This window comes from Impatiens glandulifera, chromosome 4 (assembly GCF_907164915.1).
Source record: "Impatiens glandulifera chromosome 4, dImpGla2.1, whole genome shotgun sequence".
In the NCBI taxonomy this organism is placed as follows: Eukaryota; Viridiplantae; Streptophyta; class Magnoliopsida; order Ericales; family Balsaminaceae; genus Impatiens; species Impatiens glandulifera.
In genome coordinates, this window is record NC_061865.1 from 5,107,919 (window position 1) to 5,130,689 (window position 22,771).

Genomic DNA, 22,771 nt, shown 5'->3' on the forward strand with positions numbered 1-22,771 from the left:
ATATAGTTAAAGTTATATAAAACAATGTTTTATTATAATGGTTTTAAAACATTGTCATGCATTTATAATTACATTAATAGTATATTTAATTACTGAAATTTAGTGAATTGATTATCGATTCTTTTAAATTTATTAGTCAAAATACTCTATTAAATGGTTCAATAATTAAATTAACAAGTTAAAACAAAATCTCGATTTGTATTAATTTAACAATATAATTTTAATATTTAAAAAAAAATGTTCAAAATCTCAATTGCCCCAATAAGAGTATAAATGTGTAACAATTTGACGAAATAAATAAATAATATTATTTTGTGTTCAATGAGTTTGGGTTATTTGAAAATTCCCCCCAAAATGGCTAAAATAGATTTAAGGAGTTTCATAGCTTAGTTGAGCCTCAACTATTAAAAAAAAAAAAACACCAGTAGTTAAATTAGTTAAATTGAAAGCAGCAGATGTGAAAAGATTTACCTTACCAGAATACAATTATATTAATATTAGGATCAGGTTATACATAAATAATACAAATCTCAGTAAAGACATTTAAGATTAAGCCTTCCCCTTCGACAAAACAAGTGTGGAAATTAACATCAAATATGATTTACAAACGTAGAAGAAGAAGGAAGTCAACAATGTGATTATGCACAATTCCGACTCCAAATTGTTCTGTTCAGTTCATTCCCCATAAATTGGATTTTTTTCAGTAATAATTTCCTCGAGATTCCAGATACAACAATCTCCTAGCTGTCGGAACAGGTGGAGCAAGTCCCGGAATGTCCCTTATGTTCTTGTTGTTAGGGTTTACAATCTAACCACAACAAATTTTTAGTTAACAATTCGAGAAAAAATTGATAATAGTAAACAAGAATGCTTAGTGATAAATACCTTCACAACAATTACCGCTATTACACCTATCACAATTAGAACTAGAAAAATCATAATGCATTTATCACACGCCATCTGAAACACCGAAAAAACAAATTTGAAATTTTGTTTTCAAAGATTTAAATAAAAGTAAACAGCTACTACAAATTAATATTCTAACCTGTCTGCCAATCTCCTTCACAAGTTGAGAAGCTTTCTTGATTGAGAACTGAATTGTATCCAATTCGTTCACAATTTTCCCCATTTGATCAGTCTACACGAGATAAAAAAACGAGTGATTGATGAAGAAAGAAACTAAAACTATTAAAAATACCCTGGGAGGATCTATCTAGATCTACCTGACCCTTCAAGGTAACCGCGGTTTGTGTACCAACTTCAAGCGTCTGTGCAACAACCTATTCCCACCGACCACAATAAAAGTAAATAAAAAAAAAGTTTTTCAGCCAAGAAATCTATCGATCAATTAATCACCTGTTTGGAGCGCTCAATGGCTTGATCAGTCTCATCCATTGTCTTCTTACCAGCATCTATAAGTTCTTGATTCGACATTGCTAAATGAAACAATGACAATGAAACAAACATCTAAGAATCAATCAATGAAAATTCTTCAAAAAAAATATGATCTTTACTTGAAGCCATTTTCATATTCTCCTCATCAGCTATTCCACTCGAGCCTGCTCCCATATCCAACAATTCAATTTTCTTGTTTCCAAGATTATTCGTGTAACTGTACCGAGAGATTCACCATTGTTCAATATGAAGCAATCATCAAATTAAAGCAAAAAAAACTTACGTTTTCCTCATGCTCACATATGAATTTAACTCAATAACCTGTTTTCGCATAAAAGGAACGTCAAGAACCAAACAAACAAAATTGATTCATCGTAAAAAGAATCAATCGAATACAACATTACCATCGATTGTTTCTCATCGTTTAATTGCTTGTTAAGTTCAGGTGGGTTATTGCCCTCATTTTCTTTAATTTCACGATCAAACTCTTTGATTAATCTGAAAAGTGAAAACAGAATTGAAGAACATTGTATTTTTTTTTGTCTCTTCACACATTTAATGATAATTAATACCTCTTACACTCCCTCATCTTTCCTGTAAGTTCTTCAAGCTGTTTGCTCTGTCTATTCAAATCTTTAACCTTATCAAGTTTCTGAAACCCATTACTGAAACCCATAAAAGAAAACTGATTTCTAAACTGGGTATTTCCAGATCCAATTGTTAAGGAGATAAAAAGAAGAACGAATGAATTACTTACGCGAGTGCCCGAAAATTATCACGAATCTCGCCATGGATCTGCTCCATTTGAGGGTTCATCTGCAATTCAGTAATCGTCATTCTCTTCTTCTTCTGGGTTCGACTTATTGGCCGGCAAGAATCGATAAAATCTTACACCGGCGAGATGAATAGTAACCTCCGATAGAAAGATCAGTCCTTTCCAGATAATGTGAACATCATGAAGGAAAAGAATGGAAGTATTCAGTGATGTAACGAAACCCTAGCTGCTTGAAACATGAGATGAAGCGGTTAACTAGAATTCGAAAAAAAAAAAGAAGAGGAAAAGTGGAATTAGGGTTCAATAATGGAGAAGATTGAAAAGGAAAGTATCAGTAATGGGGAAGATCATACTTCAAAGAAAGTAATATACTGTTTAGGTAAAAAATAATTAAAAATTTTAAGTTATATGGAAAAAGATTATACTGAAATTTTAAGTGGTAATAAATAAATAATAATATATATTATTTTTTATTTTAAAATTATTATAGCTTAAACAACCAAAATTAGAAAATTAAAATAATAATAGTCCAAATTAAAAACAAAAGAGATAAGCTTCTTCAATTTATTTATTTTATTTTATTTTTAACTATAATAAGTTTATTTCTTTCCAATTAAGTTGTTAAATTTATTAATTAAAATATTAAATATTTTTAATATTTTATTAAATATTTTTTTTAATATTGAATACTTAATTTTAATTTTAAGTAATTAATGATTTAAAAAATATATAAGAATTTTTTTTATCAAAACAAAACATTTTTAATATATAATTTGATATATTAAAATAAATATTAATATTTTTTTAAACTTGTATATTAAATTATAATTTATTAACATAATATATATATATATATATATATATATTATCTTTTTATTTTATTTTAAATTAGTTTAGATATGATTATATTTTTTAAATAATGTTTAAAATTAATCTCTTAATTTAATATTATATGATAAAATATGATAAAAGTGAAAAATAATTAAGTTTATTGTATTTGTAAAGAGAAAAAAAATAAAAAAAATAACTTAATACAACTTACTTTATATGTATGTAGCATTAAATTTATTTATTAAATTTAAATGATAAAGTAGTTTTTAAGTGATTTCTTTTATAATAAATTTAACTTTTCATTTTGATATTTTAACTTTTTATTTTTAATATATTTTTATTAAATAGAAACAAGTTATTAAATAAACTTATATTAAATAAAATTTTAATATATTAAATTAAGTTATTAAACAGTACCTAAATATTTTTATCAAAATAATATGAATCATTTTCTCATTTGAAACACAAAAAAGGATGTTTGATTTGGGATATTTAGACAAGATTTGAATTAAAATTTTAATTTTATGAAATAATAAATTATTTAAATTCAATTATGAGTTTTTGTTTGTATTTTAAAAGTATGAAAAAATAATAATTTAATTATTAAAAGAGACCCTTTTAAATAGGTTTAAAAATACATTTAATAATTAAAATAATTAAAAATTTTAAGTAATATGGAAAAAGATTATACTTCATGCTGGAATTTTAAGTCGTAATAAATAAATAAATAATAATATTTATATATTATTTTTTATTTTAAAATTATTATAACTTAAACAATCCAAATTATAAAAATTAAAATAATAATAATACAAATTAAAAACAAAAGATATAAACTTCTTCAATTTATTTATTTTATTTTTAACTATAAAAGTTTATTTCTTTCCAATTAAGTTATTAAATTTATTAACATAAATATTAAATATTTTCAATATTTTATTAAATACTATTTTAATATTGAATATTTAATTTTAAGTAATTAATGATTTAAATATATCAAAGAATTTTTTTTTATCAAAACAAAACATTTTTAATATATAATTTAATATATTAAAATAAATATTAATATTTTTTTAAACTTATATATTAAATTATAATTTATTAACCTAATATATATATATATATATTATTTTTATTTTATTTTATTTTAAATTAGATTAGACATGATTATATTTTTTAAATAATGTTTAAATTTAATCTCTTATAATATTATATGATGAAATATGATAAAAAAATAAATAAATAAATAAGTTAATATAACTTACTTTATATTTTATATGTATGTAGTATTCAATTTATTAGATTTAAATGATGAAGTAGTGTTTAAGCTTTTATAATAAATTTACTTTTCAACTTGATATTTTAACTTTTTATTTTAAATATATTTTTATTAAATAAAAATAAGTTATAATAAATATAAGTTATTAAATATACTTATATTAAATAAGATTTTAATATATTAAATTAAGTTATTATTTAAATAGTTTTACCAAAAAATATGAATCATTTCCTTCTAATGTAAAACACAACTTAAAAGGATGTTTGATTTGGGATATTTATACAAGATTTGAATTAAAAATTAAATTTTATGAAATAATAAATTATTTAAATTGAATTATTATTTTTTGTTTGTATTTAAATGTATACAAAAATAATAATTTAATTATTAAAAAGAAACCCTTTTAAACGGGCTTAAAAAACATTTAATAGTAATTAAATAGAAGATATATTTATACTTTAAATGATAACTTAAATTATATAAACTTAATTATGTTGAATTAATTTGAATATTAGATACCAAACAAATGCACTAATTTCTCATTATCATAGAGTTGTAATTTGTGTTGTAAAACTTGTAGGTTGGATTTTAATATAACCTGTAAATAAATTAATAAATTGGGAAGATATGATATAAGATTTATGCTAGGTTTTTTTTTTTAAGGAATAAATAGAATTTGATTAAAAATAAAGTGATTCATGTTTTATTCATTACTTTTTATTTGAATGTTATGAATAATATAAATCTCTTCTTTGAGGGAAAAATTAAATAAAGTATTTAGCTATTATTGATCAAAAATTAAAATGATATTATTTGTTATCCAAATTACTTTTATTATTTATTTATTTTTCTTAATTTTATAAGTTAAAAAATATATATTAAAGTTAGAACTTATAATTAATTCAAAAATATTTTATAACGATAACTTTTTGAATTGAAAAATATCCATTTTAATTTTTAACTATTCAGACCGAATTTTGACCAGTTCAAAATAACTGTATTAAAATCAAAATTTACTAGTCAATCAACCGTTTTTCGGTGAAAATGTTATATATATATATATATATATATATATATATATATATATATATATATATATATATATATATATATATATATATATATATATATATATAATATATATATATATATATATATATATATATATATATATATATATATATATATATATATATATATATATATATATATATATATATATATATATATATATATATATATATATATATATATATATATATATATTGATGCTTAATTTTTAAAGTGTCCGGATTGTCGGTTTGAGAGCTGTGGTTAATTTGGATACTTAGGTCGGATTGTGGGTTGACCCGCCTTTAAATTTAAAACGGTTAAAAATAAAATTAAAAATGTTAAAGGTATGTTTCGAACTTGCAACTTAACAAAACAAGTGCAACTTTATAACCAATTAGGCTACTAAGACTTTATATTTTACATTCAACATCAAATTTGATAAACGCGGAACGTTTTAATATTAATATAAGTTCAACTTTTTGACTAACTAATCTATATATATATATATATATATATATATATATATATATATATATATATATATATATATATATATATATATATATATATATATATATATATATATAAAAAATGATGCTTAATTTTTAAAGTGTCCGGATTGCCGGTCGATAACTGTGGTTAATTTGGATATTTGGATCGAATTGTGGGTTGACCCGTTTTTAAATTTAAAACGGTTAAAAATAAAATTAAAAATATTAGAGGTATGTTTCGAACTTGCAATCTAACAAAAATAAGTACAACCTTTTACCGACTAAGCTACTAAGATTTTATATTTTAAATTCAATACCAAATTTGATGAACGCGGGACATTTTAACATTAATATAAATTCAATTTTTTAACTAACTAATATATAACGATGTTGAGTAAATGGATACTTGGGTCGAATTGTGGATTGACCCACCCATAAACTTAAAACCATAAACTTAAAACGGTTAAAAAAAAATGTTATCTATAATTTTTTTTCACAGTTTTTTATATTATTACTCTTGTGGGCTAGATGCTAGTTTATTTTAAAACTATGGTTTGAACTACTTAGTTTTTGAGCCCAAAATAATTGGGCCTAAATTTTGTTTATATTAAAAAAAAACCTATTGGGTACTCATCCACTGCACCTGGGTAAGTTTTTACAACATTTGTGATTTTTGAAACCCTAACCCTTTGAACCCACTTCGATTTCTCATTGTTTTATCAATTTATGCAGAAAAACTCAAACTCAAACTCAAAATCTCATAATGCATTTCTGGGTTTGATTCAGTTCATAGTTTTCTCATCGTTGTTGTCTCCATCTCCAACTTAATTGAGGCTAATTTCTCTTTTTCAGGCTCAATATGCCCGAGGCTTGTTTGGGTTTCTTAAGCATTTCCTCTCTTATCCAGACTCTAATCCAATCTCCCTGAGTTATCTCTTCTGACTGTGAGAAGACTGGAAGCTTGTTCTCTTTGCTGCCTCACTTATTCTGGTAATTGATCGATCGATATGCTTCTGAAACAGAAATATGCAATTTTGGTGTGTTCTTATTTGACCTGAAAGCTTTGCTAAATTCTTGATTGTTTTGCCTTTTCTAATCTTGCTGTAGGAATTGACAGTGTAAATCTAGATTATGATTATTCTATGTTGATATTTCTGATGTTCTGATTGTTACTGGGCATTTAATGTCCTATAGTATTTGTTTAAGTCATGATTTGGATTTGAACCCAATTCATGATATATAATCAAGACTTTTCTTTAAAGTGCTGTTCATTGTTGCCAACACTTTCTAACATGAAGATTCAAAATTTTAGTTGATTTAGGAATAATAGAATGATTTGGGTTGTTTTTTATGAGGTTGAGTTGTTCTAATTTATGCAATCAATTGTTATTTAGAGTGAAATTTCGATACTATCAAAGTCTATGGATGAATCTGTGAAGAGAAGGGAGAGATTGAAAGCAATGCGATCAGAAGCATCATCGTCACTAGGTGATGATGGAGTGCCACTTCATGATATTGCGAATTCTGCATCACCTTCTGCGCTTTGTAATCCTTTGCTCAATCCAACATCAACTCAACAAATTCATGAAGACTCAAATTCAAATTCAAATTCATCCTCAAGATTTGATTATTACACAGATCCCTTGTCAGCTTTCTCTAGCACCAAGAGGAGCAAACAGGATTCACAAATCTCTTTCGCCCCTCCTCCACGTAAGCTTCTTCTTCTTCTTTGATCCAAAAACCCTTCATCATTCAAAGGGTACAGGACATTATCTTTGATTGAGAAAAAATATATCTGTTCTCTTGCTTGTAAAACAACAGGGCCATCTCCTCCTTATATGCCCCCTTCTGGACCACCATATTCTCCTAATTTCGGAATGCCACAAATGCGTGGCCCTTTCTTTCCTCCTCCTCAACAACAGCAATATGGTATTCCACCTGGAATGAGGAGCCCTTATCAAGGAGGAACTCCTGGCTATCACCACGGTCCTATGAATCCTGTAAGAGGCAATTCATTTAGTCCCTATCCTGTTCAAGGCAGAGGGCCATGGAATAATCGTATTCCATTCTCTGGGACGGGCTACAGGGGAAACCGTCCCTCGCCAAATATGGGGAGAGGACAGGGTCGTTATGGTAATTTTGTACGACCTGGTGGAGGACGCGGCGGTTGGACAGGACCGGGTAATCAGTCTGCTGAGGTGGCACCTGGTCTTTACTTTGAGAAGTCATCGGTTGATGATCCGTGGAAGATGTTGACGCCCATTACATGGAAAGGAGGGAAAGGTTTAACGCCCATTACATGGAAAGGAGGGAAAGGTTTAATAATGGAGAGCCCGAGGATTTCCATGGTGAAGAAGAATGAGACTACTTCGACTGGACCGAGTTTGGCTGAATTGTTGGCCGAAACATTCAAGGAAGCTGCTGCTGACGATAAAGAAACTTCCAAGGATTGATTGATCAAGTGGTCATTTGTATGGTGTTTGAAAATAAACAAATTAGAGAAGCTTGACATAGTTATCCTTTAAAACAACATTTTGCCATTGTGTTGTCTCTTCCCCTTATCTTAACATGTAGCTTATGTAAATATCTGTTTTACCATTAATTGTTTATACAAGTAGTGGAGACAGATTTCATTCGGATTTTCGATGATCAGTTTTTTACAAATTGAACATTATATTTTGTATGTTAAAATTAATTTGTATGATCTTTATTTATTCTCGAGTTGGCTACAACCCATCATCATAGTCCTCATATGTATATGAGAGTGCCAATTATTATATTTTCAAATACGAATTTGTTTTTACCTAGGTGTCGAAGTCTTATTTGATGAAAATGAAGTCTTTTAGACTAAAAACAAGTTTAAATGAGAATTGAGAAGTGATTTCATCTCTACTATCCTTCTTTCGATATTCACTTCTTGTCCATTTTTCGAGATCAACGAGAGATAGTACATACGACCGCCTCCAATTTAACGAAAGCTCCAACCTACTATCAAATTCATACTCTTGAAAACGCATATATTCATCCACTAAAAAAACTATTATATATATATATTTATAATACACCCTCTAAAATATCAATTTTGAAATGTAAACACTTTAACCATTATCTTGTCTTTAACCATTATCTTGTGATTGTGATTGTTAATATATATAAATATTTGAGTTTAATCTCGTTTAAAGTATGTGTTTATGCCCACAATTAGCTTATTTAAACATATCAACTATAAAAAAATTATTTGAATATATATATATATATATATATATATATATCATAAAAAAAAAATTGGTTCATCTAACTTTTCCATTAATAAACCTTTAAAACAATACTAACTTTTATTTTTATTTTTTTGAATTTGAAACTTAAAATGTATACAAATGTAACTTTAACAAAATAATAAAAAGATATCAGATTAACTTTTACTTCTTTTTCCATCATTGTGCATGCAACTGATCAATGAAAAAAAATACCTTATTTTTAGCTACCGAGGAAATTCAACAATCAAATATATAACTATATAAATTATAAAATAATTAATAAAATAAATTTAGTAATATAAGTAAATGAAGCACATGCCCATTACTTCCGATTCATCTTACATTATATTCACTATTAATTATTAATGCATAAACTGAAATAATATTACCTTAACATATTATTTAAGATTAATTTTAACAATTATAAATAATATATATATATATATATATATATTTAAATTATTAATCTCATTATAAATAATAAGAATTTTAAATTATTTTATTACATTTTATTTTATAATTAAATAATTATTTACATTAGAATATTAAATATATATAATATTTAATACTAACAAAGTTTTAGTTTAACCGGTGATGATTTAGATTAAAAAATAATATAAAATCATAGTCATTAAATACGTGTTAAAAAGTAACTTTATATATTATTTTTCAGTTAAAGATAATAAAATTTGACAATTTTTTTTTAAATTTATAAACATATATAGAATATTACAACTTTGTTGAGAAACGATCTAATCTAAACACACGATAAAAGAAGATATAAAGATAACGTGGTAAAGAATAATAAAGAACACAAGATATAACGAGGTTCGGCCAACAATGCCTACATCCTCGGGGAGTCGTCCATTCTATTGATTTTCCATGGAATAATGGTCCAAGTAACCCTAGGTTACAATGTCTCTATTTATAGGAGTACATCAAAAGCCAAAAGACTAAACTACTACTCCTAAGCCCAATAAAGGCTTAAAGCCCAATTACAATATATAAACTCTAATTAAATATGAGCCCAAAACCCAACAATCTCCACCTTGGGCGAATACTGCGCTTATTGAGATGTGATGAATAAATTACGCCGTACCCATCAATCTTCACCTCCACTCCATTCAAGAGCCCTTAGAAGAATAACAATCTCCGCCATTACGTATATCGCGCCATCAAAAAGTTATGAGCCACACATCAATCTTCACTATTCGAGCCATTCACGAGATAAATCATTATACCTCCACTTCCGTTTAAATGCCCTTAGAAGATAAAATCATAGAGTTTATAACAACAAGTAAATTTGGCAACTACGCTACTTCAGCGACTAGAGACATTCAACAACTCTTCCCAATCTTTGTTCATACCCGTTGACATATGCGGAAACTAGAATTAACAATTCTTTATTATGTCAAAATAATCTTTACCTTTGTTTGCCACAAACTGAGTGTCTTATTTTTCAAGTCCAATAATCGACTGAAACCAAAATACCGAATAGACCCAAGACGAACTTTCATCGTCTACTTTTTCAAAAATCAGATATCTATCGAAAGCTGAGAACACCCAAAACGAACTTCCATCGTCTACTTCCTCAAAATAAGATATCGATTGAAAAGCGAGAAGACTTAAGACGAACTTTTATCGTCTACTTCATAACAAATAAATTAGGCTATCACGACATCTCTTTTCTCTAGCTCAAGATCTGACAAAGTATTTGTCACCCATCTTGCCTTGAACGTTGCATACTCAACCAACTTGAACCTCATACTTCTCCTTGAACACATTAACTTGCAATATGCTAGATTCTTGAGTCCAAAAATGCCTAGCAATCCAAGAATATTATTTCGATATTCAATATCTCTCTCTTCAATTGTCTTCACACATGCTTCAAATGATCATCTATAGTTTCTCTGAAAGAAATCGAATATCCTTTCATTTGAATTGATCGAACCTCTCATCTAGCCCCTTTTTCATGACTAGGAATCCCTATTCAAGGTCTCAGTCATCCCATTCATCTAATATATGATCCACAATGTATAGACAAATAAGATAGAACAAAAGAAGTAACAAAATCATCACCTTCGAATTAACTGAGTCTCCCATCTAGCCTCTTTTTCATGACTAGGAATCTCACTCAAGATTTTATTTATCTTCTCACATTAGAAGATAATGCAATGATTTCTTCTCGGTCGTTTGAGAGTTGCTTTCAAGATGTCTCCACCTCAACTTATAAGTGTCTTTCATTAGTCTTCCTCTTCCTGGTCTTTCATTGATAATATGTGTTAACTGGAATTGTTTCAATCCTTAATCACCCGCCAACTCAATGTAATCTTGCAATTTGGCCTAAAGGATTGCCCTGTCAACATGTCGACAATGTTATCATCGGTAAACACCATTTTGATAATAACTTCCCATATTCGATCATGTTTTTGTCAAGTGTAAAAGCACATAATCTCACCACCGTCTTCATCTTGATTAGCTCTTCCAATAAGATGAGGTCATAACCAAAAAGATACAAACTTTTTGGTCCCAAATAAGTCAAATAAAACTAAAATAGGCAGACACTTTAAGCCCCAGAAAAACAAACTTCGAGACGTCCAAACCTTGATCCGACCGTTGAAAATGTAGAGGAATGAGTTACCAACCCTCTCGATAAAATCTCAGCGCAATCGGACTCTGTTTGAATCTTCCATCGTCAGTTTGATGAACCCTGTGCGGCTGTAGGCGAAAATCTACTACTAGATTTTCTCTCTACCCCTCTTTTAATTTGACTTCTTCAATAACCGGTTTCCAAAGAAAAAACTTATTTCAGCCGAGAATTTCTTCAAGTCAAAGCCCTCGCCATAGTGAAATAATGTCACCCATGTATGCCAAGACAACAATCGGTTATAATAAAACCTCCAACTAATTTTCAATAAGCATGAAGATGTATCGTTTGTTCTCCACATTCTTCTAGCAAAATCCTGCATAGAAATAATCTAACAAACTATATATATGATTAGTGCACCCTCAACTCATACCTTAGAAATTATCATTCTTGGTAGAACCCTTGAGGCATTAACACCCACTTGACAACTTCGCACCAACACTTACCGGGATTGCCAATCAAAACCTACTCATAAGGTTTGATGCAAATCCAAATCCGGCCCTTAAACACACATATCAAAAATACACTCTTGCAAACAAACATTAAAGCCACCTGCTTTAATCAGAAAACCCTTTACATGTTGCATCAATTGTCTTCTATAATCTGCAACATCGAATAAGTACTCCACCTTCTTTTTCAACTTCAATTTTCAATCTCCATATTGACGAATATCAAATCTCTTAGAAGATAAACACAAATCTCCATATTTGAGAAATTCAAGTCAAACAAGCCTCAATATAAATCCAAGATCAAAGCATACAAAACTTTGAGAATTTGATTAAAATCAAACAAGGCTTACTTGTGAAAATTGGAATCAAATAGGTCTTAAACCTATTTTATGAAATTAAACAGACTTAAATAAAAAGTCTTAGTTGAAAAAGTCTTAGTTGTTGACCGCTTCAAAGATTCTTGGCTCCTCTATATATATGAAATATATAGAGATATATATGGAGATATATATGGAGATATATAATTTTTCCTTTTTCTTCTCCAACCAATGACGTTTTCTCAAATAACCAGTCATCTTCAACAAAAGCACAAATATCAACAACTTCTTCAATGGTGGTTAGGGTTTCCGTCATATCTTCACAAATAGATTAGGTTAAACATTCTCAAAACATGCTCTGATACCACTTGTTGAGAAACGATCTAATCTAAACACACGATAAAAGAAGATATAAAGATAACGTGGTAAAGAATAATAAAGAACACAAGATATAACGAGGTTCGGCCAACAATGCCTACATCCTCGGGGAGTCGTCCATTCTATTGATTTTCCATGGAATAATGGTCCAAGTAACCCTAGGTTACAATGTCTCTATTTATAGGAGTACATCAAAAGCCAAAAGACTAAACTACTACTCCTAAGCCCAATAAAGGCTTAAAGCCCAATTACAATATATAAACTCTAATTAAATATGAGCCCAAAACCCAACAAACTTTAGTAATAAATTTGACACTTCATCCAATTTCGTACACGAAACTTTCTCCGTGTATATGTTTTTGGTTGCCTTCTTATGAGTAGCAACTCATTGAGGTACTTTTATTTATTCATACAATTATTATTACTATAGTTTAACTTTAAAATTGAATAAGATTAGAATATAAGTTTATTTATAGTCAAAGTCAAGTTATGTCAATTTAAATCAAAATATGTTAAACAAAACAACCTAAATCAAATATAGCCAATGAGAAAATTCAGCTGTTTCTTAACCGTGGAAGAAACAAATTAACCAAAAAAAACACAAATCCACCTTAAACAAAGGAGTAAACAAACACTTGTCTCATGTTTGTTAACAATAACAACTTCATATTACATATTTAAACCCCATTCATACAATCAATTCAACATAGATTCAATGAATAATAGTTAGCTTCCTCACTAGGTTTTTCGTTTTAGGGTTCATCTCCTTTCATTCTCACCCTCTGGTGGAAACAATCACAGAGGGAAGGAGATCTCGAATAATTTCTAATAAAAAAAAAGTTTCATATTGTTTCGATTAGTTTTTCATAGTGAGTACGTAAAAAAAAATGAATAAAGTTGTCATTATCGCATTCTCCGGCCTCCTAGTGGTGGCCGTAGCTATCGGGGTTATCGTCGGAGTTTCCAATAGCGGAAAGTCTTCCGACGACGAAGCCCTATCCACCACCTCAAAATCTGTTGCCTCGGTTTGTTCTCAAACCGATTTCAAGCAACAATGCGTTGCGAGTCTTGGTACCGTCGCTAATAACCAAACCGCCACCCCATTGGACTTCTTGTCGGCCGCTCTCGATTACACGATCAAAGAGTATCAAAACACTCAAACTACTAACAGCGAGATCGCAAAAGGAGTGACCGATGATTACCACAAAATGGCGGTAGATGATTGTCAAGAACTCATGCAATCGGCTGTCGCCGAACTCCAAGCATCGTTCTCGATGGTTGGCGACAGCAATTTGCACACGATACAAGATCGTCAAGAGGATTTAAAAAATTGGATTAGTGCCGTCATATCGTACCAACAATCGTGTCTAGACGATATCAACAATGACGATTTGAAAACTCAGATTGATAAAGGAATGCTTAACGCTACTCAACTAACCGACAACGCTTTGTCCATTGTCACCGCCATTTCGCAAATTTTAGCGTCGTTTAACATTCCTTCGATAAAAGCTCCCACCTCGAGACGGTTACTACAAGCCGATGGATACCCGACTTGGTTTTCGAGTTCGGACAGGAAGTTGTTGGCCGCTCGTACCCCTAACGTGAAGCCTAACGCGGTCGTGGCCAAGGATGGAAGCGGTCAATACAAGAGTATTATGGCGGCTGTCGCGTCTTGTCCGAAGAAACACACGGGCCGATACGTTATCTACGTTAAGGCTGGAGTTTATGACGAATACATTAACATCGAGAAAGATTATACTAACATTTTCATGTATGGTGACGGGCCACGTAAAACTATCGTCACCGGAAAAAAGAGTAACGCGGGCGGTGTCCCAACCTTCAAAACCGCATCATTCTGTAAGATCGATAGACTGCTAATTATATTTTTTATAACATTTATGCTCAAAACGCGAGACTCTAAACAGTCTCGAGCGTTTCATATAGCCTCTCTCTGGTGTAAGGAACAAAATGTCACGAAAAAACAAGTGTCACATTGTTCAATTATAAATTTCTCATAGGTAGCAAGATTGAGACCTAAACCTTTATTTAACCTTAAATATGAACCAAATAACATATAAACTTTTATGCATGCATGCATGCATATAGTGACCTAGCTAGATGTTGTTTTTTAAGTCTAGGTATTTCAAATGTTACCAAATTCTAACCCCTTATAGGTTGTTAACTATAGGATTTTAATTGTCATGACATTTCTTTTCAAATGGTTTGGATGTAAAAACTTGAACTCATAATCTTAAATTTTTGTACCTTACCACAACTATTAGTCTCCACAAACTTTGATATAGGTCCTTCGATATTTCTAACATATATATACTTACATAAATAATGATGGTTATGGCAGCTGTAATGGGCGACGGTTTCATCGGAAAATCAATGGGATTCACAAACACAGCCGGAGCGGAAGGCCACCAGGCGGTGGCCCTCCGTGTCCAATCTAACCAAGCCGTGTTCTACAACTGCCGAATGGACGGTTACCAAGACACCCTCTACGCTCAAGCAAAAAGACAATTCTACCGCAATTGTGTCATCTCCGGTACAGTTGACTTCATATTCGGGGATTCCCCAACAATCATCCAAAACAGTCTCATCATCGTACGCAAACCAATGGACAACCAACAAAACACGGTAACCGCCCACGGTCGATCAAACCCTAAGGAAACAACCGGTCTCGTTATCCAAAATTGTAGGATAGTCCCCGAGCAAAAACTCGAGTCACTTAGGTTCAAGATTCCTACATTCCTCGGTAGACCATGGAAACAATACTCAAGAACCGTGATCATGCAATCCACATTGGCCGATTTCATCAATCCCGCAGGATGGATGCCTTGGGCTGGAAACTTCGCACTTAACACGCTTTATTACGCCGAGTTTCAAAACCGTGGCCCGGGGGCTAGCACGGGTAAGAGGGTGAATTGGAAGGGTTATAGGGTTATTACAAATTCTCAAGAAGCAATGCAATTCACAGTTGGTCCATTTCTTCAAGGACAAACTTGGCTTCCAGCAGCTGGTGTGCCTTATTTTATGGGACTTGCTAGAGGCAAGTAAATATTTCAACATACAAAATGATGCAACTCATCATATTATTTACATTTTACCAATGTTTTATAAAGTTCTAAAATCATATTTATTTTAGTTAATTTTTACTTCTTCTTGTACTTTTATATTTTTTAAAATTAATAATACTTGCAGGACTTGTTATATCCTTGCATTTTATGTTTCCTACAATATACTATTAATTGCTTATCTTTACTAGTTTGGAATCATTTCTTTACATATGTAGGTGTAAAAAAATGTGTAAAATGAAAGAAAAAAAGCTCGTTAAACATAGTATTAGAACGCAAAACTTATAGCTTATAAGGTTTCGAAACCTTCATAACTGTTTAAAAAAACGTTTACAATAAGAGAGAATCAACAAAAAGATAACAGCGACCCGTCGTTGAAGATGATGAGCCGAAAAGAAAAATAAGTTGAAATGACTTTACATAAAAGTTTGAAATTTTGTTCATATGCATGTTGGATGCATGAGTTCTAAAATGATTGAAATCAATTGCTAACTTAATGCTATTTTTGACCTAATTATAGAATCAAATATAAAAAATAACTAGTGGAAGTGATAAATGTTTATGTTTGCTAAATAAAATATTCATATTTCATTTGTTTTCTTATCAATTTTTTGTCCTATCATTCTATTATTTAAAGATATATTAGGTTAAGCCGTCTAGAATATTATTGTGTTTAAGTTATAATTAAAGCTCATAATTAAATGTTTACACAAGAATATCCACGTTCAATAGTATTTTAAATCATGTTACACTAACAAAGAATTTAAGTTGGATTTTTTGGATATGTACCTTTCTTAGCAACAAACAAGATATTTGTCTATAGTATTAAGAATGTGACATAACCATTATGTATATAAAAAAATTAAATAGCCATATTTAGTTACATACATATGTCACATTTAATGTCAATAAATGATTTATTACTCATTATTTATTTTCTATGAAATTATCTTCTTAATAAACAAAAAAATATTATTCTTATTCCCAATAGACTAGTTCATGTGGAAGTGGGTCAGGTTAATTTTAATTTTAAAAATAATTAAATAAAAATATCATGTTTTTAAGAATTTTTAATTGTTGAGATTATGGTCTTCATCTATTATGACAATTTGAAATCGTTCGCACTGAATCAAATTGTCCCACTTATGGTGGTTTTTTCTGGTTTGAGTGGTAGTTGATTGATGATGGTATTTGTGTCTTGCCCGATCTCACCTTGAACCCTATAAATACAATTAAATATATAAATTAATAATATATTTATTAATTATATTTTATAAAAAAATTAAGTTTATTTTTTTATAATAATATTAAATTTCAATATATTACAATATATTACCATATATATTATATTAAAAAATTCATTTATATAATTTTTTTTGTTAGAGAATATGATATTATTGATGTCATGTTGGGATTATCTAAAATAAAATCGAACTACGAGACTGAAATGATATAATTAAAAAAACTTCGAATTAAAATAGATCAGGAATATGATAAATGTATTCCCGCCACCTAGTGTTCATAGATTCGATTTAGGGTTATTTGAGTTCTCCTCGGTTCATTTTTTGCTGTTTGAGAGCGATTCTCCCAGCGACTGTCTACGTGGCCTGCCACGTAGGCCAGATAAAAAAAAAATCTAAGAACCCAAAAGCCCAGAAGCCCGCCCTTTCATCTTCCATTTGCCATTTTCATCCTCTCAAACATTTTAGGGTTTCTCTCTCTCTCAAGTTCATCTGCAATTCTAGCGATTTTCGTCTGTTCTCTGTCGAATACGATTTTTGACCTCTCTCCATTCTCATCTTCGGTTGTCCGCTCTCTAGCGCCTTCATTGTCTGCAATTTCCGTCCGATTTCTAACCTCCGTCCGTTCTCCATCAACTACGATTTCTGACTTCCCTCCATTCGGTTGTCCGCTCCCTATCTCCCGCTTCCAGTTTGTAACCCCTGAATGTAGAGAGGTTTGTCCAAGTATCATTATTAATTGTTCAAGAAAATATTGTAATGTCATTATTTTCTCTGTTTTTAATAAGAGAAGTGAACTGTATTTAGTTTTGTTCATAAACTATATATAACTGAAATGTCATGTTCTTTTAACTACAATGTCATGTTCTTTCAACTATAATGTTATGTTTTTAACACTACAATGTCATGTCATGTTTTGCACTAAAATAAAATGTCTATTAAACTGCAGTTCATTTAAAAAAAATTGAATGTCATGTTTATTATTTCAAAACATGACATTCAAGCTTAATACAACATTAAAATTGACAATTTTCATTTTTAATATTTTTTCATTGAGAAATGATACAGACAGCTACATTACATTATACTTTCAACTGTAATGTCATGTTCTTTCAAATGCAATGGCATGTTCTTTCAACCGCAATGTTATGTTTTTAACACTGCAATGTCATGTCATGTTTTTAATACTGAAATTTCTCTCTTATTCTTCAGCTTCATGGGTGAACCATCATCATCCCCTCCCAATGTTCAAATCCCCATTGTTGGCATGACTTTTAATTCTGAAAATGAACTTCGTGAGTATTATAATGCTTACGCACAATCAAAGGGTTTTGGCATTTGTAAGTTAGGAGCAAGAAATGGGCAAGATTGAAAGCAAAAGTGGTTCTCCATTGCATGTGCTAAAAATGGTGTATTTACTTCAAAAGGGAAAAATATTTTACAACTTAGACCTTCCATCAAGACGAATTGTAAGGCTAAGATTAACGTTGCTGTTAGGAATGAGTGTGAATTTGAGATTACTAGTGTCTACCGCCACGAATTGTCGGAAGCTTCTCATACTTGTCCTCAAATTTAATACCATCAGGGACTGTCCTATTGTCGATGATTTCAATTTCCTGTTTGATTTTGTTGTATACCGCCACATAGAAATGTGAACTTATACATAACGGAACAAAAATCTGCAGTTCATTACATTGTAATTAATATAACATGACATTTAAGTTCACGTAACATGACATTGCAGTTAAAAATAACATGAGAACTTACTAGGTCTGCTTCATCGAGTGCTTGTACTGTTATGCCGAATGACTTCACTTCCAGGTTCAGTGAATCATTATATAAACTGTCTCCACATTCATACAATCCACAATGTACAGTTGAGAAGAATATCCTTCTTCTTTTGATATTGTTAGTTAAGGCTTCGTATTGTGCAACGGTATTCATTTCCATTGCCCAAACGTCGATGATATTTGTGTCAAGCCAGTGGCCATTCTTCATCGACTGCAAAACACTACGTGGTAGGCTTATATAATTGCTTGAGTATAGGATCTCATCCACCGGTTTAACAACATTTTTTTCCACAGTCTTAACAAAATCTTTCGCCACCGGCTTAAGAACATCTTTCGCCACCTTCTTAACAACATCATTCGCCACTGGAGTTCTCAACTTCAAAGGTTTCCTCCTTAGACGGGGAGTTCTCTTCTTCAACGGTATAACTTGTATTATTTCCATGGGGATTGATAACGCAGTGGATGGGGGTTCAGACTCATGCTCAGGCTTGTCACTTCCACCATCATTGTGAGCGCTTGGATTTTGTATGTATGCATTCAATATTTGAAGTATTGAATGTATGGATTGAACATTTGAAGAATTGCATGTTGAGATCTTTGTTAAGTTCTCAATTGTATCATGCACATTCTTCTAAGCATCAACACTTGAATTCTCCACATTCTCCGAATCAGCTTCATTCTCCACATCATGCACATTCTCCACTGTAGGTAACTGAATCCTATCAACAACCCTCCCTTGGCCGAATCCCCCATGTTCCTCTTCTTTTTGTACTCTTTCAGATACCATCTTGTCATCCCAACATGACAAGATAGGGAACTGTCTCTTGAATTTACTTCTTGTACTATAATCTAATACCCTGTCCAGGTAGCACAACTGAAACAAAGACACGACAATGCAGTTAATATGTTATGACATTGTAGAAACGTGACATTATAGTTCATGAAACGTGTCATTCCAGAAATGATAGAAGGAGTCCAAAATGAAAGTTAGAAAAAAATTACCATTAGAAAACTTAGTGGTCCGTGGAAATATGATTCTTCGTTTAACTGCCATTTCTCGACACTCTCGAGTAATCCATTCAGTGCGAATTTACACCAATTCATTTGTTTTATCTTGTTAACATCCATCAAAGATTTTAAAATTTTGAACCTGCAATTTTCAAAATATAAGCAAAATTAATAACAATGCAATACATAACATTATTCATTCTTAAGTATAAGATTGTTGTTTACCTGCACTGTGGATTTTGTGTTGTCCATAAGAAGCTCGAGACGACATAGATGACAAAGTCACGCTTGAAATTGTCATCTGCATTGGTGTTTGATAAAATTTTGTCGGTCATTGAGAGAGTGTTAGGAGCTCCTTTATTTTCATTTTCACCCCACCTCCTCCTCCAATCCTGCAGCATAGATATGTATTGGGCTCCATCCGATTTCTTCCCAGTAGATTCAGTCACTTTAATATCACCTCTTGGAAGGTCCAGAATGCATTGGACATCTTCTTCATCAATTTTTAATAGCTCCCCATTGTTGAGGAGAACAACACTTCTTCTAACATTGAAATTCTTCACCAAGTAACGGGATAATTTGAAGTTGCATCTAGATATTCCCAAAGAGAGTAAGGAGCCGAATCCAATTTCTCTTACGGCTTTTTTCTGAACATCTGAGAGTTCTCGAACGAGATTGAACAGACCATTAGGCGAGGTTCTGGTGTTAAAAATGGCATTTTCCTTGTTTTTAGCTTCATAGAAGAAGCGGGAGGTGGATGTAGAGAAGTTGCTTTCCTTTTTTTTATTCATGGAAGATGCGGGAGGTGGAGGTGGTGAAACTGCTTTCATTTTTTTTTATTCACACTACAAAAAAATATGACAAATGAATTTAATTACAAGACAATACAATTAAAATAAAATAACAGGGCAATGAAGTTAAAATAACATGACATTGTTATTCACTAACATGACAAAATAGTTCAAGTAACATGACAAAGTAGTTCAAGTAACATGACAAAGTAGTTCAAGTAACATGACATTTCAGTCATGAAACATGGCATTGCAGAAATGAAACATGACAATGCAGTTAAGAAAAATAACAGGACAGTTCAGTTAAATGATATTGTTATTCACCTAACAAGACATTGCAGTTCATAACAGGACAGTGCATTTAAGATAACATGGCATTGTTGTTCACCTAACATGACAAAATAGTTCAAGTAACATAACATTGCAATTCGTGAAACATGACATTGCAGATCATGTAGCATGACATTGCAGTTCATTACAGTTTATTACATAATGCATTTAACAGAGTTCATAAACATGAAATTGCATAAATAAAACATAATGTTGTTAACAAAATTAACTAGACAATGCAATTAAGAAAAATAACAGGACATTTCAGTTAAATGATATTGTTATTCACCTAACAAGACATTACAGTTCATAAAACATGACAATGCAATTAAGAAAATAACAGGACAGTGCATTTAAGATAACATGACATTGTTGTTCACCTAACATGACAAAATAGTTCAAGTAACATTACATTGCAATTCGTGAAACATGACATTGCAGATCATGTAGCATGACATTGCAGTTCATTACAGTTCATTACATAATGCATTTAACAGAGTTCATAAACATGAAATTGCATAAATAAAACATAATGTTGTTAACAAAATTAACTAGACAATGCAGTTAATTGTTGTTCGTTTGTTACCTTCGTTCTTCTTCCTCATTCTGTTTATTCTTCTTCTTCACTTCGTTCTTCTTCTTCACTGTTTTCATCTTTTTTGCTTCGTTCTTCTTAGAAGCATCATATATAACCACTTGTTTATTTGATTCCTAAACATTACAAAAATGTCGCAAGTTAGATTATATAACCGAATGTACTAAAGTAAAAAATGATGAAAAAGTTACCATTTTGTGTGGAACGAAGAACGCGAGCAGACGATGGATTTTCTCTGATGATTAATGTTAGGGTTTTCTCTGAAGAACGCGAGCAGACGATGGAAATTGCTAGGATTCGAAAGCAGATGGATTTGAGAAAGAGAGAGAAATATGTGAATGTCTTGGAAGATGTTGAAGATGGTTGAGTTAATCAATTGCGTCTGTAGCAGATGAACTTGAGAGAGAGAAACCCTAATGTTTGAGAAGATAAAAATGGCAAATGGAAGATGAAAGGCGGGCTTCTGAGCTTTTAGATTTTTTTTTTTTTTTTATTGGGGCCACAGACAGTCGCTGGGAGAATCGCTCTCCCAATAGCTGTCTGTATCATTTCTCTTAAAGAAAAAAAAAAAGAATCAAATTTGAATTTGGGTTGAAAAAATATTGACCTAGTTGAAAAATATATATAAAAATATTGATTAAACTAGCAAAATGGGGCTCCAATTTACTTGAGATTTTCATATATGGGTGGAAGAAACTAGAAAGAGAATTTCGTCCTTGCTGCAATGCGAACATCGTCTCCTACAAAGAACAGAGCCGGCGATTCAGGCGGCGCCTGCTCGTCCTCCTATAATCGGCGGCGACGACGACGGCAAAGGAAACTCGATTACGCTGAACAGTGAACAGGTTATTACAGACGCGAAGCGATCTCTAATGATATCGTATTCTGCTCATTTACATCAGATTATTATTATTATGATTCTATCAATGGAGGTTTCTACATTATTTATCGTCGTTTTCTATCTTCAATTTGTGTTCTTATGGAGGGAATTATCTAATGCTTCATTAGGTTATTGTAGCTGTTTTCGCGCTTCCATCTGCTACGATGAATTAATCTCAATCTCA

The 22,771-nt window shown here is 30.8% G+C and overlaps 2 protein-coding genes and 1 pseudogene across 3 annotated transcripts; 2 read left to right on the forward strand and 1 right to left on the reverse strand.

Annotated features, from left to right (window-relative positions):
- Window positions 1–476: 476 nt before the first annotated feature.
- Window positions 477–2,498, reverse strand: LOC124935859 (novel plant SNARE 12-like). Its single transcript, XM_047476291.1, has 10 exons — window positions 2,153–2,498; window positions 1,968–2,060; window positions 1,800–1,893; window positions 1,679–1,716; window positions 1,515–1,612; window positions 1,357–1,436; window positions 1,224–1,280; window positions 1,046–1,138; window positions 886–960; window positions 477–808 (listed from the first exon to the last, which is right to left on the reverse strand). Exons 1-10 carry the CDS (start codon window positions 2,230–2,232, stop codon window positions 701–703), a joined length of 816 nt encoding a protein of 271 aa, XP_047332247.1. The 5' UTR covers window positions 2,233–2,498; the 3' UTR covers window positions 477–700.
- A 4,030-nt stretch (window positions 2,499–6,528) lies between these two features.
- Window positions 6,529–8,441, forward strand: LOC124936150 (protein SICKLE-like). 2 transcript variants are annotated; one of them, XM_047476614.1, is made up of 3 exons: window positions 6,529–6,814; window positions 7,219–7,534; window positions 7,646–8,441. In XM_047476614.1, the coding sequence occupies exons 2-3, from the start codon at window positions 7,246–7,248 to the stop codon at window positions 8,275–8,277; spliced, it is 921 nt and encodes a 306-aa protein (XP_047332570.1). In that variant the 5' UTR covers window positions 6,529–6,814; window positions 7,219–7,245; the 3' UTR covers window positions 8,278–8,441. The 2 variants fall into 2 exon arrangements, with proteins under 2 accessions (XP_047332570.1, XP_047332571.1); XM_047476615.1 differs by having other exon boundaries at window positions 7,243–7,534.
- Window positions 8,442–11,445: 3,004 nt separating this feature from the next.
- LOC124934526 lies at window positions 11,446–15,948 on the forward strand (annotated as a pseudogene).
- The last annotated feature ends 6,823 nt before the right edge of the window (window positions 15,949–22,771 follow it).